Source organism: Symphodus melops (genome assembly GCF_947650265.1).
Source record: "Symphodus melops genome assembly, chromosome: 1".
Taxonomy (NCBI): domain Eukaryota; kingdom Metazoa; phylum Chordata; class Actinopteri; order Labriformes; family Labridae; genus Symphodus; species Symphodus melops.
The window spans coordinates 9588029-9604306 of NC_136691.1; the positions used below are offsets into that span (position 1 = coordinate 9588029).

Sequence of the window (16278 nt, forward strand, 5' to 3'; positions counted from 1 at the left end):
CCTCTTTTTCTCAATGCTGATATCAGGCTGTCATAAACTTCTATTAAAAGTGAGTCAAATTTGAAACAGCTAAGAATGTGTGGAATATCCCCATTACTCATTAATATGTCCTTAATATCATAATGTGTAACCAATTTGTTTTAATGTAAGCCCCTCGCCCACCTGCCTGTCTGGGTTTGGCTGCAGGGATATTCTGCATCATCCAGCAGGAATCTAATACTCTTCTCTAACCTGATTCATTATTTTTCAAACATCAAACATCACTGGAGCAATTTAAACAGATTAAATCATTTAGTACCTCCAATTTTAATCTTAATGTGTTCCCAACCTCTCACACTGTAAAGGCATCTTGTAAAACATTTAGAACAAAATGTTGGAAAAACTATTTTGGACCAAAATTATGACGTCTTTGAAAATGTTTAAAGCAATATTCTAATGTGGTACTACATGGTTGTCTATTTAATGTGTTTTAGTTTGGGTTCGTGATATAAAAGACATGCACACAGATCACTTAATTAAAAAGTTGCCTGGTTGAAGTCAACCATTTATTATCCTAATTAGCAATTAATAGCCAGACATGGGATTTCTTTAAAAATTGGTCAGATTAAGTTTTGCTGCTGGACCTTGTATAAATCCTTCACTTCATAGGGAAGACCCTTAATAAGACCCTCTACTAGGATGTATAGCAGGAGAGGTTAGAACAAAAAGAAAAAACAGGATGTGGTGTCCTACAGAAGCAAATTTAAAGAATAAGGTTGCAAAAGAAGACGCAGAGAGAGTAAAGACAACCAGCAATGACATTTCAACACAAACACAAACACAGTGTATTCTCTCAGAACATTTATTTATGGTTTCCTTGTCAAATAAATCTTCTTCACTTTAAGAAGCCGTCTGTTTGACGGTTGATAATTCTGGCTCTTAGTTGAATGCACAGATTTGGGGAAATTGGTGTAGATGATTGGCAGATCCTGAAAATCAAGTGGACTGCAAACAATTAATGACATCAATCACTGACTGAAACCCGGTGGAAGAAATGCAACATGCTGACAAATTACACTGGCATCCTACGAGTGATGAGCCTCAGAATAGTTGCACATACAGGGACTGTAAACACAGACATTTTCCTTTTCAACTTAGTTCATGTATTACTTCTTAAGCATTATAAGAAATCTCATCTTTTTATTTTATATTCAGTTTCTGTGAATACTTTTAAAACTTTTAGATATCCAACAACATTTAGAAATTCGCCCACCAATTTCCACTGACACCGTCATAAGGTGCTGTTTGTTTTGTGACGGGACTCAGTTAAAAGCCATACGAAGGTATATGACTTGTACTTAAATTGAAAAACTGAGACGATTGAGATTCTTAAATCAGAGACTGGCAGCAAAACAATGTCTTTGAAAAAAGCAATATACACTCAAAAGGAGGCAAGACAGTGAAGTGCAAAATTTAGAACTAAATCTTCCAATAATGTCTTATTATGTATGCATTAATATGGTCTGGCAGGGGATGTTGTTTTCATTATTTCAGAGACGGTTGGAATAGCATCTGCCTGATAAATAAATAAAGATGAATTGTTATCAAGTGCTCTGAGTGAGAAGGGGGAGGAGCTTTAATCTTGAATGTCTGGCAGCTGAAGGGGCATTGCTTTTGGTTTTAGAAACTGATTTGTTGTTCTTGCAAAGAGGGATGTTTTTTATGTGCAGCAATAAAAGCCTCTCAAACACAAAATGCAAAAAAAATAAAAAAAATCCATTCATCCATTCATTTTACCTGTGGAACAAAATGACAGAAACATGCTGACACAATTAATGGATAATCCTTTCAAAATCAACATCTTGTTTTCCTTGGATGCATGGTGCATTTCAAAAGTTGCCACCTGAAAATGTCAACTCAGTTATGTTCATTATTAAAAAGACTTGGGGAAAAGGTCTTTCCAATCACACCTGCAGGCATGTCCTGAAAAAAAAAAAAAAAAAAAACTCGGCTGATTCAAACAGCACAGTTTGCAAGTGAAAGTACTTAACGTCACAGAGACTATTTCTTGAAGCTAAAAGCGACCATGTCGCTGAGGGATTTATTACTTTCATCTATGCTGGCAGCCAGCAGAGCCCCCCTCAGATACTTGGAGATCAACTAGAATTGGAAAGCCACTCAGATGAAGTGCGTCATTTACGTACATTAGATTTAAGTGGGAGCAAGTTAATTTTTTCACTATAGGTTTTTTCACCTTCAGGCATCTTTAATGCTGACTGCACAGTATGTTTTACCAAAAGTCAAGTCCAGTTGGGCGTATCATTATTGTAAATTCTGCTTCAGCGCAAAGACACTTAACCCTCATGTCTCTGGGTAAGAGAGAGCTGAGCGCAGCTGACCAAACTTCTGAATGAAGTCGGCTCGAGCCTGGATCAAAGCCTCCTCGTCTATGTACACAGCGGGCCTCTGAGCTGCGACAAAGTACTGCACCTTCCTCAGGCTCCAGCCCAGCACGTACACGAGCAGGCCACACACAGCGGCCGTCGACCTGCCCACTCCAGCGTTACAGTGAACATAGACTGTGTGACCGTTCTCCAGGAGGCCGTGAAGCAAGAACACAGCCTGAGGAAGCATCCTGATTCGGCCTGCAGAAGAAGAAGATAACACACAAGGCTGTCAAAGAAGAAGGCTGGAAATTAGCTACGACCAGCGACTAGAATGTGTTTGTTTTTGATCGACTGGACGTAATTGTCCAGGTCTGAAATTTGTTGGCTGCAACATCAGAGATGAAGTGAAGATACACAGATATAAACATCTGACATGACACTCAACCACCAAAAACATATTCCGAGGCCTTTAACGTGCTTCAATCTGGGATTCAGCCCCGTATTCCATTTTAGGTTGGCGTCCCTATGGAAACATTAAGCCTCAAAAAAAGTAGTTGAGACTAAATCTGATTTTTCCTTGTAACACCAAAAAGAGTTAGATTTTTGGTAATCCACGATTAGAAGATATATTGTAGTGCGCAGATAAAGTATAGAGCTTTATATGAAGAGCCTTCTGCCCACTTTGTCGGAAAGCTGCTGGGTGTAAGAATAAACAGCCACTCAAGCAGTCCTTCAGATGGAAAAGTACAGGAAAAAAAGAGTAAAATGTGAAGCAGCAGGAGAATCTGAACATGTTGGGATCTTGACGTTATTGTCAAGGAAAACGTGTACAGGTTCAAGCTAAGCTATGCAATGGAGCAATAAGCTAATGAACTGACTGAATGGCTTGACAAAAAGGATGTGAACATCTGAATCATGCTTCCCGTTTGCAGATGAAATACTGTGCTCTGCATCACTGGCACAGAGTCTTTTAGAAAGGTGTTTAATGCTATTATCATTTATGAATGTATTCTTTTAGTCCGACAAAACTCTTCTTACCCTCAGTGCTCATATCTGCTGTGGGTATCCACACATACGCCAGGCCACAGTCTTTGTACAGGTGCATCATGGTCTCAGGGGTCATGGCTTCTTCAGGGTCACGCCTGCAGCCACTGGAGTTGTTCACTACGTCCCGCTCCGTCTGGAAGTTCATCACTGCAGTAACGCCCAACTCGTGCTTCATCTTTATCGTCACGTGTTCCACCTGTCGAGGGCAGCTGCCCAGCCAGACACGAGGCAGCACCCTGAGGAACAGAAACAGCACTCATTCATCTTGTTTAAGTCTTTATTATGAACCGCTACGAAGGGCTGAGTTTCAGAGGCTCCTGAATATATAACCTCACGAAGAAAAAAAATTAAATATGGTGAGATTGCAACAAGCGGTAAGAGAAAGGCAGAGAGGATGCAAAGCAGGGATACAAGATCAAATAATGCAATGATGGATTTGAACTTTGTGAAAGCTGTATTCAGGAGACAGGAGAGAGACAGGAAGAGAGCTCAGACACTAAGGAAAGAAGCTTGATTGCCTGGGAAACAAGTAGAAGTGCAATATTTTAAATATTTATCCAGATAAAATATTACGACAACTACCAATAAGGATTGACTTCACAAAGTCTGCCTGCGTGACTAAGAAGTGAACTGATCTCACCTAAATACAAATAGTCATATTTACACAAAAGCAAGAAACAACTATATACTATATATACTTCTATAACAATACTATAAAAATACTATTCATAGTATAGTAATGACTTGACAGACGTTCAATATATATATAATTATTTAAAATGTGCATCTATATATTGTTATATATTGTTAACCTGATGTATTGTTTAGTGCATTTTAAAGATGGACATATGGTTTTATTATTCCTCAATCCTTATACATTCAGTACATATATATGATCCAACATGTCGTTACACCCAAATAATTAGAATGCATAAATTCACTAGCCAAAGAAGTAAGTAAGTAACCCTAGCCTGTAACAGAAAGGAAACAAAACAATAAGCCTACAGGGTAAAAGCAGTGAAATGACAGTCTCTGGTCTTGACTTGCTGTTTATCACATCCAGTCTCCTAACGCAACAATGGATACAGCCGAACGGCTTCATAATTAGTCGTAAGGGACTCAGTCGTCCTTTTTGCAACTTTCACGTAGCTTTTTCTGTTGTTTCTTTCCCCTATAAAGATACGATACAGTTTACAGTCACCTTGGAGAAATTTGTCTCGGACTCAAAGTGATCTGTACCAGCTGTTTTAAAGCAATTTTATAACAATCTGTCCTGTGGGATTGGTGTTGGCACCTAATTTTTTTTTTTTTTATTCAATAACTTGAAATTGAATATCTAACATGTTAATATCTTCAAATACCTGGTTTGTTTCGCTCAATAGCAATCAGACCCCATTATAATAATGATTATAAGACCCTCGGGTCTCATGTCGTCTGAACATAAGCATCGGAGTCCAGGCAGGTACAAGACAGCAAGTTAAAGTCCCTGTGATTCATATAATGAGTTACTGCAGAGGTCAGTGTGCATGATACAAGGGGCGACACAGATGCAAGGTCTCAGAGAGTAATTTAAAAAGCTATTAATAGGTATCATACAAGGGCACCGTGCTTCCTACTGAACACGGGTCCTTGACTTAAGCCTTGTAAGGTCTTGGGACACAAATTAGAACCGGATGGTCCCAGCCAAGCCGACTCATTCTTATTCACGTTATGTGCTCACTGCCTCAGGGGCCCAAGGCTCATTTCTGCTGTGGCAGATGTAACAACCCTCTGAGTGCTACACAAAAAGAAGGCATACAGCCCCTCACTCATTTTGTTCCTTCTTAATACTAAATATGACACGCTGACTTGTGTATTAACTAATACTTAACAACACACTGACTCTTTTTGATTCAAAATATACACATGTATTACTGACTGCTTCAACATTGCAGGACTAATGCACCTTGCCATTCCTAGAGTTGTAGTGCTCGTGTGGCCAAAATTAAAACCTTGGTGTCCAGAATGAAGGAACAGGGAATGTTGGATTTCCCAAGTGTACTTTTTCTATCAACGTTCCTAAAGGACAACAGGACAGACACAACATGAGATGTATTTGGGTGCTGAAGAAGCACTTTATTCTCAAATCTTACAAACACTTGAATAATAAACGTCAGAAATTAATTAAGGGGTAAGGGTTACAATGAGCATACAAACCAAAATCTTAGAAGTTTATTCTAATGTTTTGTGATGAATTAAGAAACAACACATCTGTTGAAGTTTCCTCTGTAAATTCTCTGAATACATTTGTAGATTTAGTGGAGACTCATTTAAAGAATACAGCCTGAACAGACACAAAACAAATCACGATGTTTCAAGGAGAAGCTCATAAATAGGACAGAGATTTGAATTTAAAAAAAAGTGTGTGTAGGAGTATACTGAAGTGAGATCTTCAGTACCTTTTAATCCCCTCACTTCACGAGTTGTCTTCAAAAAACAATAGGGAATTCTTAATAATGCCATCTCCTTTCTTCCCGCGTCGCCAACAATGTTGAGGAAGTCATAATAGAAGTGTAGTCTACTCTTCTGAAGGACAATCACTTTAAAGGGACAGACGGCAATTATAACAAAATGGGAGAGAGGAAGGTTAAAAAACAAAAGGAGTGAGCATAAGAAGGTGACTGAGGCTTTCGTCTGCCTTGAAAGAGACTCGTGTAAAAAGTTTGAAAGTCTTTGAAAGCTTTCAAGAACAAAGAAAAGAGTGACATAAGATTGTTTGAACTCTGTACGGACGATCACATCATTAAAGAAAGAACTTTTCTGAAATCCCTGAAGCTTGTTACAGTGGGGGAGGACTGATGGATCTCTATTTGACTTTTCTGCAGGCTAACTAAATAATAATACAGGCAGTTTTTAGGAAGAGAAAATTATTTTCTTAAATACCTTCAAAGAATAATTCTGGTATTTTTTTTTTTTTTTTTACATGCCAAGAGTTTGTTGATAAATCAAGACAATCATTGACCCACCCCTCAGTAACAGTAGTATGAAATGTGTGCGAGCATACTGAGTGACTGGTTGATATTTTATTGTACTTTTGCCATCATCTGCCCTATAGCTTGAAATTAGCTAGTTAGCTAAATCTGGTACAAAGCCTCTTTACTCTTCGGAGACTACTGTCATCTTGTACATTGTGACTGATTCAAATAAACTAAACTAAAACAGCTACAGAGGAGAAATAGCTAGTTGAGCCTTATCCAAGGGTAAAAAAAAAAACTAAGTCAGGTTCACAGGGGTGTTTTGCCGAATATGTTTTAGACACAGTTAGCGTTTACTTAATTCCTATTGATAGCTGGCAATCATAACCGTTTCTTAGGAAGGTAAGGAAAGTTTTACTATTGCAGGTGTGAATGATAGCAGAACAAAAAGGATAATGATTCAGGGTAAGTGTTACTTTGTGTGTTTGACCTTGAATTATCACCTGATGTCTACAAATATCCTCTGTCCATTTTCTTCTGAATTACTCAAAATTAGAAAGAACAGATCAAAACGAGTCTTACATCTAAATCCAGACGACCTTCATGTGAATCCACCATGTTTGCCTTGCTCCATATAATGTAGACATTTGCAGTGTTCCCATACAAACATCCTTCAGACGGATGTTACTGTGCAGGCTTACCTGGAGAAATGCATGGCCTTCTGACCAGCCACGCTGAAGTAAAAACTGGTGGTGTGTTTCATCTCATCTGTGTGTCCTGTGTCCTCTATCCAGTGGCCAATCGGGTTGCAGTAAACTCCATTCACCAAATTACTCTCATCATATGCACAACATCTATCATGACTTGGACCACTGCCTGGTGACAGAGAAGAAAGGACAGTTAATTAGTAAGCAATTATCACGTTTTGAACACAGGACTCATGAAAACATGATTTGATTGACTAATTCAGGTAGATTTTTCCCAGTGTTCATCAAGGGATAAAATGGACTGAATTACATGAGAGAGAATAAGCCACATTTCAAACATCAGGGACACAGAGGGAAACTTGCCTGCTTCTACTTCATGTTGAGAGAACATAACATCATTTCCACTATTTGCAAAAGAATACGTTAACTTTACAAAATGTGAGGTGGACTTGGCCACAGCATAATACTGCCATTAAAAAAGTGTTTTTGACTTGAGGACGAAGCCTATTCTTTAAACAGTCGATAGAAAATGCCAAGTGTCCCTGTTAAAATGCTGCCATTAAAAATGGCTTTTTTAAAAAGGCTATTATAAAAACATATTCCCCAACATACAAATGCAATAAACTCTTCAGCACATTTCCAGTGTCACTCTATCGCCATCTTGTGGCGCGAAGGATGCAGCACAAAAAATGAACCAACATGGCGTTGTTTTGTTGTCTTTTTCAACCTGACATATTATATTCTTAAACGCACGCAGCTAAACGTGCTGCAAGAGACGACAGTATTATTGTATTGTATTGTTGATGATGTTGTACCTTCCCAGATAAAAGCGCCTCTGACTCTTTTGATGAACTTGAACCACAGTGTGTCCCTGCACGGCTCTGCCAGCTGCACCTCTCCGGTCCACAGACACGGCTCATGAGTTGACAGCAGCTTCTGAGAGGCTTTCATTCGAACCGCTCTGCTCGGCTCCCATTGGCCCATTTCCTCACGCGAGCCCAAGACGAACACCTCGACATCCGAGGTCTCCGGAGTGAGAATGACGCCGAATCTAAATAACATTTTGACAAATCAGAACTAAATGGTGTGTCATCGACCGTCTTGTGGTAGCCTATTACGGCCTTTAATGTTACTCTTGAGTTAAATCCATGCGGACCAGAGTCAGCGTTGTCTCGCCTAAAAATAACAGGCACTATGGTGTACCGTGGTATTTTCATCCAAAGAGGGTATGAAGAAAAGAGGTCTCACTCAGTCAGAATTAGCAGGTACCAAATGACTAAGTCACTGTGAATTAAAATGATTGCCAATACTATCAACTAAATGTGTTTTAAACTCAAGTAACGCTTTAACAAAAGTATCTTCTTATAATTTCATACGTTTGAATTGGTATATGCTTACAGAATGGTCCTTCTGAGGATTGTATGAAGTACCGCGATCATGGAAGTTGTTGCCCAACCAAGACATTATCCCTTTTACCAACCATTTCTCTGTTTGTTAAAAAAAAAAAAAACTGATCAGATGAAATCTTTCCTATCTGTGACTGATAATATTTAATTCATATAAAACAGCTATAAATAGTTTTTCTTTGATATTCAGACACAAAACAGCAGAGCTTAGCTATTGTGTTTAAAAAAACAACAACCATCAGACACCTGTATGAATGAGCAGTATGATTTGTCACTGAGAAATTGTACACTCAAAGTAGCTGAATATAGCCTATGCCTCTGTCTGTTTAACGAATGATACCTTGTGTATAGGATACCTTGAACACCATGGTAGAATTTTGATGACATCTTTTACAACTTTTAATGGTGTTTAGCTGACCAAGATATAGACTTTTCTGATGAAAATAACTTAAAAATGATAAAAACCAGCATTCATCTACAGTTTAATAAGGGAATTCTACAGACAAATAGATTACGTGTTAGGTTAATTTTTTTTTAGAAAGTGAAGAATTCATGCCCTCATTCTGCCCTTTTATATATTAGAGGGGAACACATCAGTGAAGAAAGGGAGGCCTAGAACATGCCTTTTTCACCCTGACAAAGAACATGAGGAGTTTTTTTTTTTTTTTTTTTTTTTTTAGCCAGAGCTTTTAATTAAGCTAAAAGCAGAAGTTCTGTGAATAGGTCACATGTTTGTTATGCACATTTAGAAGCATGAAAAAACAAAATCAAATACACAGAAGACAAGTTTAAATGATTTACCAAATACTTTTCACTATAGTTTGACCAGAGGATTCAGGAAAGTTGCTGCTCAACAGTTGTCTGGCCCACTTATAAATTTAAGTTTTATTTGAAAAGGGACCGTGTACAATCTCACGAGCACAATCTACTCTTTTTGTCCCAGCATGAACCTTGCACCTTGGGGTGACCCGAGCTTGCTTGAATGCAGTGGGGAACACAACAGTTGACAGAGAGGATTTGATGATATAAATGCAGCATTAAGTGTTGAGGAAATACTCGGTTGTAGGCTTGATGGTATTGAGTCTGGGAGAACAGGTGGTGAACCGATACTCTAGCATGAGCTTCAAGACTATGATAGATTCACCAAAAGAGTTTCCTAAATAGTGATACTGTTCTCTATCTGATTAGGGATCAGATATGGGTAAGGTATTTCAAGCTTTGAGTTTCTTGCTGCGATTTCCTCACTGAGGTACGACAGCTCCGCCTGAAGTTCTTTAATCATCCTCTTAACAGGAGGCTCATCAAATCGTTCTTCTGGATAAGCACCCAAGGGAACCTGTTAAAACAACAACAACATTAAGTGAGTGCAATGTGTGACAGAAATAAAGTAAAAGTCGGTTCATAAACAACTGGCCTTACCTCATCAGTGTATTGCTCTGAAAACAGCCACAGTATTGCGGCAAAGATGGCAGTCTCTCCAACATCTGGAAGGGTCTTCAAAATAGTCTCCATGCTTGACTCACCCTTAGTGGTCGGAGGAGGTTTGTGCAGCAGGAGTGAACCATTGGGCATCCAGGAGTTGTAGTCGTACTAAATAATTTAAATAATTAAAATGGTTAATTTGTATGAATTACTTAAGCAATATATATAATTATACACAGCTGCTCTACTGTAGGATAACATTAAACAGTTGTCATAGTAAGCACATGCAGAACTGTTCTATGCATTTAAAGTGTTAAAACAAAACTAAAACTCTTACAAACATTTATCAAAATTCTGTTTCCCTTCACCTCACCTGTCCATTATTGACTGCAGCATGTTGAGCTGTAACTGTGAAGATCACCATGGTGATAAACTTGATCACTTCCTCAACAGCATTAAAGCAAGATGGAAACCCTGTTGGCAGCAAAAAATGATTATTAATAATCCCCCTTTACATACAGGTTGTGTTTATCAATTATTTCTTAATACGGTTGAAATACCTGAGGCTTTGTTTCCTAAGACGCCATGTGTGAATATCTCACTTATCCATTCCTGCAGCTCTGTGTCTTTTTTGATCTCATCGTCTGATGGGTAGTAGTACTCCACGACTGCCTTTACAAAGCTGGTAAAAATGACATGATTGAAAATAATGTGAATAACTAACATTTGCTCAGGGGGAGAACACAAGTTAGGCATATTAGGAATAGCTAACCCGTTGATGATGTTCCACAACTTCAGACCGTCATCCCTGTAGTAGAAGTTGGGGATGGAGTCCAGGCCTCGTGCAGTGATGTTGTCTGGCAGACAGAGAGAGCTGTAGGTCAGCTCAGAGAGAGCCTTACTCATGAGCACTGTCAGACCATCATATCCAGTGGAGCTCTTAAAAATAAAAGAGAAATAAAAAAAAACAAAGGAGAAAAAAAAACAACTGTCAAAGATGTAAAAGGCTAAAAATGAACATAACCAAATCTCAAAGATTAAGGAAAATGGATTTTGACGAGCCATACAATACTTAAAGCCCCACTGGGTCCAAAATGAGATGCTCGGCCTCCAATGTTTATGTGAAGAGTGTATCGAAAGTGTTGAAACAGCAGCTATAAGAGAGAGGAGGAGATATTTTCAGTTGACGCAAGATTCTAATGGCTCCTTGTCTCTTTTTACATTCGTTTAACTCACTCCTATTATTAATGTAAGAGGAGACACTCTTCCCCTCCTGTACCTTGTAGATAGGATGAATAACTGGGAAGCTGCGGAGAGTGGCAACAATGTAGGTCTCTGCCAGAAAGTGAGTCTTCATGAGGTGCTGCACCGCTTGGTGATCAATAATATCTGCATTTCTGATAAACATCTTTGCCAGCAGCCAGTCTGTCTCGAGGTCACTTGGCAGAAAGATGGGGCTCTGATCTGACTGTTGTTGAGACAGCTATAATGAGAGAACAAACATTTTATTCCAAGGCAAAGAACATTAAAACGACTTTCTGTAAACATAATGAAGCTCATTACTCATTCAATATGTGATTTAATGATTCAGATAATACCTGGATTGCAATTGGCTTCAGTTTATTTTCAGGGTTCAAGTATAACAAACAGAGACCAGCAGTAACATGCAAAGGTTCTCCATCATAGATTCTAGTTGGTATTCCCTCCATTATCTTCTGATCATAGAGGAATATTTTGCCTTTCTGTATTAGGAGAAAAACAATAAAACATTTTAGAGCAATCACAAGCTGTCTCTTGGGTAATAGTATATCAGGACTTGGGAAACAGTGACATGATTGCAATGGCTGAACATAGAAATCGTATGCCAAAACAAAGAGGATCACTATCAAAACCACTGATCTACCCCACCTTGATTTCATTCTGCAGAGAGCTTCCCTCTTCCAGGAACTGCTTCACCATTTGGTCTGTCACAGGAAAGTTTTGGGGAAGCTCTGAGCAGCTCTTGATCACATTTGGGTTGGCAGAATTCAGGAACTGGGATCCAAAGAAGTCGTCTTCTTTCCAATGTTCTGCAACATACTCTGGAAGAACAACAATAAACACGTCTAATGTAGACAATGAATGTATTCATGTCGTAAGTATAAGATGATCAGCAAGTATTGTCTTTGTTCATAGAACTAAAAAGAGTCAACAAGTTCAAATTATCGTCAAAGCTCACAAAAGCTCACAAGTCGATGAAGTTTCTTATCAAAAAATACCCTCCCATCCTGATACTGATCATGCATATAAACCCTGCTATTTTAGCCCTGCTTGGAACAGGCTGTTCCTGTTTCAATAGCTTTAAATGCAAGTGAGCTGTGTTTGACCACGCCCCTCTGGAAGGGCTTGAGTGGCTCTGGCTTTCTTGCCCACCATGCCCTATGTTTACAGTGGAAGGGCAGACTGAGAGGACAGAACTGACCCGTCATTTATGTGATGTCAAACACATGAGAAAAACAAGTATAATGCATATGAAAGCGTATGAACAACTGGAAACAACTAAGTGTCTGACTTGCAGACTTGTCGTCGTATTCGTCATGGTGGGCGAAAGATGTTTTATTGAAGTTAAGATACTTTTTATTAATTCACGTGATACACATCAAGGTACTGCTCAAATATAAAACCACACAACTTCTTCTAGCACCCACACTGATAGGTGTTGTTGTAACATTAATACTTTCAGGTAAGTGCATTTTGCATAAAAAGCAACCTTTAAATGAAATGGTACCTGACATTGTTGTCTTTTTGCACCAGAATATTTTTTTCATGTCTTCAATGTTTTCCCATTTTTCTGAAGATCCCAGCAGCCCCTTAAACTTCAGTTCCAGACCCCTGAAGGAAGACGAGGGGAAAAAAAGGAATTACACAACTACGCACCCATAACAATGTTTTAAACTGAGTTTTGCCTCAAATTGAAATGTATTAAAACCCCTCCATTGTTCATGTTATATATTTTTTTAAAGACTTACGTTATCTTTTGTGTATTGGCTACTTCTGTTGATCTGGACTCAGAGAAGCGGACCTCAGCTGGGAGCTCTGACGGACTATTGAAATGGCTGATATGGCTCAGTCCTTCAGACAAAATCTTCCATCTTGTTAAAAACACAAATGGGCAAGAAAAAAGTTCATGAAAGCATCTGAGACCAGAAGTGAAGTTATTCATACATATTATACTATAGAAATCAAGACTTACTGATAGAAGCTTTTTTTCGATGTCAGCTCTTGTTTCCGGTGCTCAATCAGCAGCGGATGGTCATCCTCAAACACCTTCATGGCTTAAACACAAAATGAACATGACAGAGACCATCAAGTTTGTAACAGAAATGATCAAAACATGTAGGCCTATACTCATGTAAAATATTTATTGCCTTATTTATTTATATATGAAAATCATGTTTTCAATGCATCATTGTGGACTGAAAAGCAGACCTCTCCCTCCTCTCAGCTCCACTAGCTCGCCCCTGGAGATCCATCTGTAACAGGGGAAAAGAAGAACGTCCTCCTCTGGAGTGGTCACCAGTATTTTGGTGCAGAACCACTCGTCTTCCGGGAGAATTAAAAAAGGGTCTTTCTCCACCTTGAGCAGCAGGAGTTTCCCAAGAGATGAACTGGTTTTCAGGATGTAGGTCCCCACCTTAGAAAGAAAACACATAAACATTTAATGCAAATACTGTGTCAGTTGAAATGTTTACATGACACCAAGCTTCAGGCTGTCTTCATCTTAAACAGGAAGTAACAGAAAGCAATGCAATTTAAATGTTCCACACAAACAGTACTGTGATCATAAGATGGTATGGTTGACATACTATATTTACATTCAACACAAATATTTGATGAAGGTGCACCAATGGGATAGGAAATCAGGTGAATTCTAAGGTGAAACAAGTGTGAATAAAGTTTAGATTATTTGGAACCCCATAAGCTGCAGCATTGTGATGTGTTGATAGAAGTACCATAAGCCATCTTAGCATATGTCCTGTTAATATGTTTCTTCTCTGTAAAATGAGTATAAGGAGTGACCAAACATCCATCCTAGCTTTGCTGAAATAAAAGACTTGTTTTGAACAAATGTAGGATATAACCTCTTCTGTGCATTATAAAATAAAAACGTACAGTACTCACTAGATTTTTTTTATGTGACCTTGATCTAAAGTCAAAATTCAGTTGGAACTTACTTTCCCAGTTGTAAAGTCGATACCAAAGTTGTCCAGCTCGGTTCTTTCACTCTGCCCTTTCTCTCCTAATAAGGTGACATGAATGTGATCAAAAGTTCCTCCATATTTCATGTCACCTGTTTCCACCTCCAGTTTGTACTCAGGCATGACTGCTCTGTAAAAAACGAAGAAAAAAGAAGAAGAAAATAAACAGAATCTCTATAATGGGAAGTGAATCTTCCACTCTCAATAGAAAAAGTTTGACCACCAGTGTTTTTTTCTTTTCTGTGTCTTTGTGTCAAAGCTGCTGCTCGAGATTTTCCTGAAATGTGAAGACTTCTTTGATACTACCTGGGGGTGTTGGTTCCCTTTCGTTCCCTCCCCCCTTATTTCATAGTTTGATGGCATTTCCCAGTCTTTCACATCTGGGGGTGATGTGACACTGAGCAATGTTGAATTTCTGGTTTTGAATGAGCATGTAAAGATCAAGACCAAGATTAACTTTATTTTTGTTCCACAATGTTAGAAATGTGTCTTAGGCTTATCACACATACCAAACATAGACACATATTTACAACACAACAGTTCTGACCCTTTCATAGCAGGTTTAGTGATAAAACCACCAACCCCTAGAATTCCTTAACACTAACTTGTTCAGAGGTGCTTTCCTTGCCCAAGAAACAAGATGATAAAATACCTTCAGATCTGCAGAGTTACAGACATTTTAATATGCAGCTTGACTCTTTGGACCTGCTGTACATTTAAATACCTTTTTGTTAATTTCTTCACATTTATAGCTGGTCAGTTTATTTCTCCCCAAATAAAACCTTTTCTGACTCCAAGATAAAAAAGTAGTAGTTTATCCGATGTGAATCCCTTTAATAGCATTTTTGTGTGCTGATCTTTCCACTTAAAAGAGCATGCCTGTCACCAAAGACAAACTGTTGTGACTCTGTAGGATGACAATACTCTGCTTACTGTCTGCTCAGGTGTGGCACTTTTAGTCAAAGTGTTTTTCAATCATCAGCAGAAACATGTGCAAAGTCACTCAAAACAATGGAAACATATATTAGCAGTGGTATGTATGTTTAGTCGGTTAAAAAAACAAACAAACAAACAACTAAATGAAGACATAAATCCATCAAATGTAACCGGCACTGGAACAGAGACTCTGTCATAAACCTAAAACACTAAAAGGCACCACCTTGTGTCGCTGTTTGGTACTACAATGTTATTCTGACTGTTCCAACATATCAAACTTCAATTTCTCCATCTTCAGGAGAAATTGGGAAATTAAAGGGTTATCATTATAAGCACATGGGCCAGTAAATTACCCTTAATATTGCAAAAAAAAATAAAAAATGTTGAGGACATATTTTGAACTTGAGTCTAGGAGTTCCCAAACTTTTCAGCCCATGACTGCTAAAACAACGGTGCTAGCATCTGGGGACCCCCATTGACCCGAGCACAACAGTCCAAACAGAGACGCTAGAGGCAGAGCACATGTCATCTCTTAAACTAAGACTCCAGTCCTGATGCAGTGATGTTGACTGGCAGACACAGGGAGCAGTAGGTCCATTCAGAGCAGATAGACTCGAGGGTTTAAAAGACACTTTAGTTTAAATAAAGTTGGAAGCCCTGTCTTTTCAGAAATTAACAGCAGAGATCCATGATATTTTGGAAACTGAGTTAAGGGCAATCATTTTCATTCAGAGACGGTCCATCCCAAGACATCAGTAGGCTATCTGAACTGAGAGAGAGAGAGGGAAGATAAAAGCGTGTTTGTTTTCAACATAGGATCAGGGAGCAATGATCAATTTTTCAAGGATTTCAGAGAAAGCAGCATCTAGCAATCAATGACTTCATCCCTTTCTGTACATTTCCTTGATTGAGTCAGATTAGAAACTTGAGAAAGTTGCAAATATCAGTTTAAAGACAATGGTGACAAAAATACTGGATTTTTGTCCATTTAGTTGTAACATAGTGTCAAATATGCAAGCACATGTCCCCCATGATGCCTACCTAGCTACATGAACTGGCACAATCCCCCCCCCCCCCAAACATCTGACACACTATAAGTGAGTATGCTCTGTTTATTAAGTGATGACGCTTGTAGGCCAAGAACAGACTCCTTCCTGTTATCCAAGCACCAACAAAGAAGAGCTTCAAAGACAAGACCAAAG

General features: G+C 38.7%; 2 protein-coding genes across 2 annotated transcripts; both read right to left on the reverse strand.

Annotated features, from left to right (window-relative positions):
- Positions 1-825: 825 nt before the first annotated feature.
- epm2a (EPM2A glucan phosphatase, laforin) lies at positions 826-8333 on the reverse strand. Its single transcript, XM_079343048.1, has 4 exons — positions 7890-8333; positions 7069-7243; positions 3405-3649; positions 826-2624 (listed from the first exon to the last, which is right to left on the reverse strand). Exons 1-4 carry the CDS (start codon positions 8134-8136, stop codon positions 2341-2343), a joined length of 951 nt encoding a protein of 316 aa, XP_079199174.1. The 5' UTR covers positions 8137-8333; the 3' UTR covers positions 826-2340.
- Positions 8334-9224: 891 nt separating this feature from the next.
- LOC306836014 (hydroperoxide isomerase ALOXE3-like) lies at positions 9225-14263 on the reverse strand (the record flags this gene model as incomplete). Its single annotated transcript, XM_079362872.1, has 14 exons — positions 9225-9816; positions 9900-10070; positions 10276-10376; positions 10463-10584; positions 10675-10841; positions 10970-11056; positions 11182-11385; positions 11501-11644; positions 11811-11983; positions 12670-12773; positions 12911-13033; positions 13135-13216; positions 13371-13575; positions 14117-14263. 14 exons carry the CDS (start codon positions 14261-14263, stop codon positions 9637-9639), a joined length of 2010 nt encoding a protein of 669 aa, XP_079218998.1. The 3' UTR covers positions 9225-9636.
- Positions 14264-16278: the final 2015 nt, after the last annotated feature.

Excerpts from the sequence above, each read along its gene's own strand:
- epm2a (XM_079343048.1), bottom strand. The coding sequence starts at position 8,136 with ATGTTATTTAGATTCGGCGTCATTCTCACTCCGGAGACCTCGGATGTC. Across the intron at positions 7,244-7,889 it reads AGGCGCTTTTATCTGGGAAG|GCAGTGGTCCAAGTCATGAT; the intron begins GTACAACATCAT and ends CTCTGTCACCAG. Across the intron at positions 2,625-3,404 it reads AGCAGATATGAGCACTGAGG|GCCGAATCAGGATGCTTCCT; the intron begins GTAAGAAGAGTT and ends CTTCTTCTGCAG.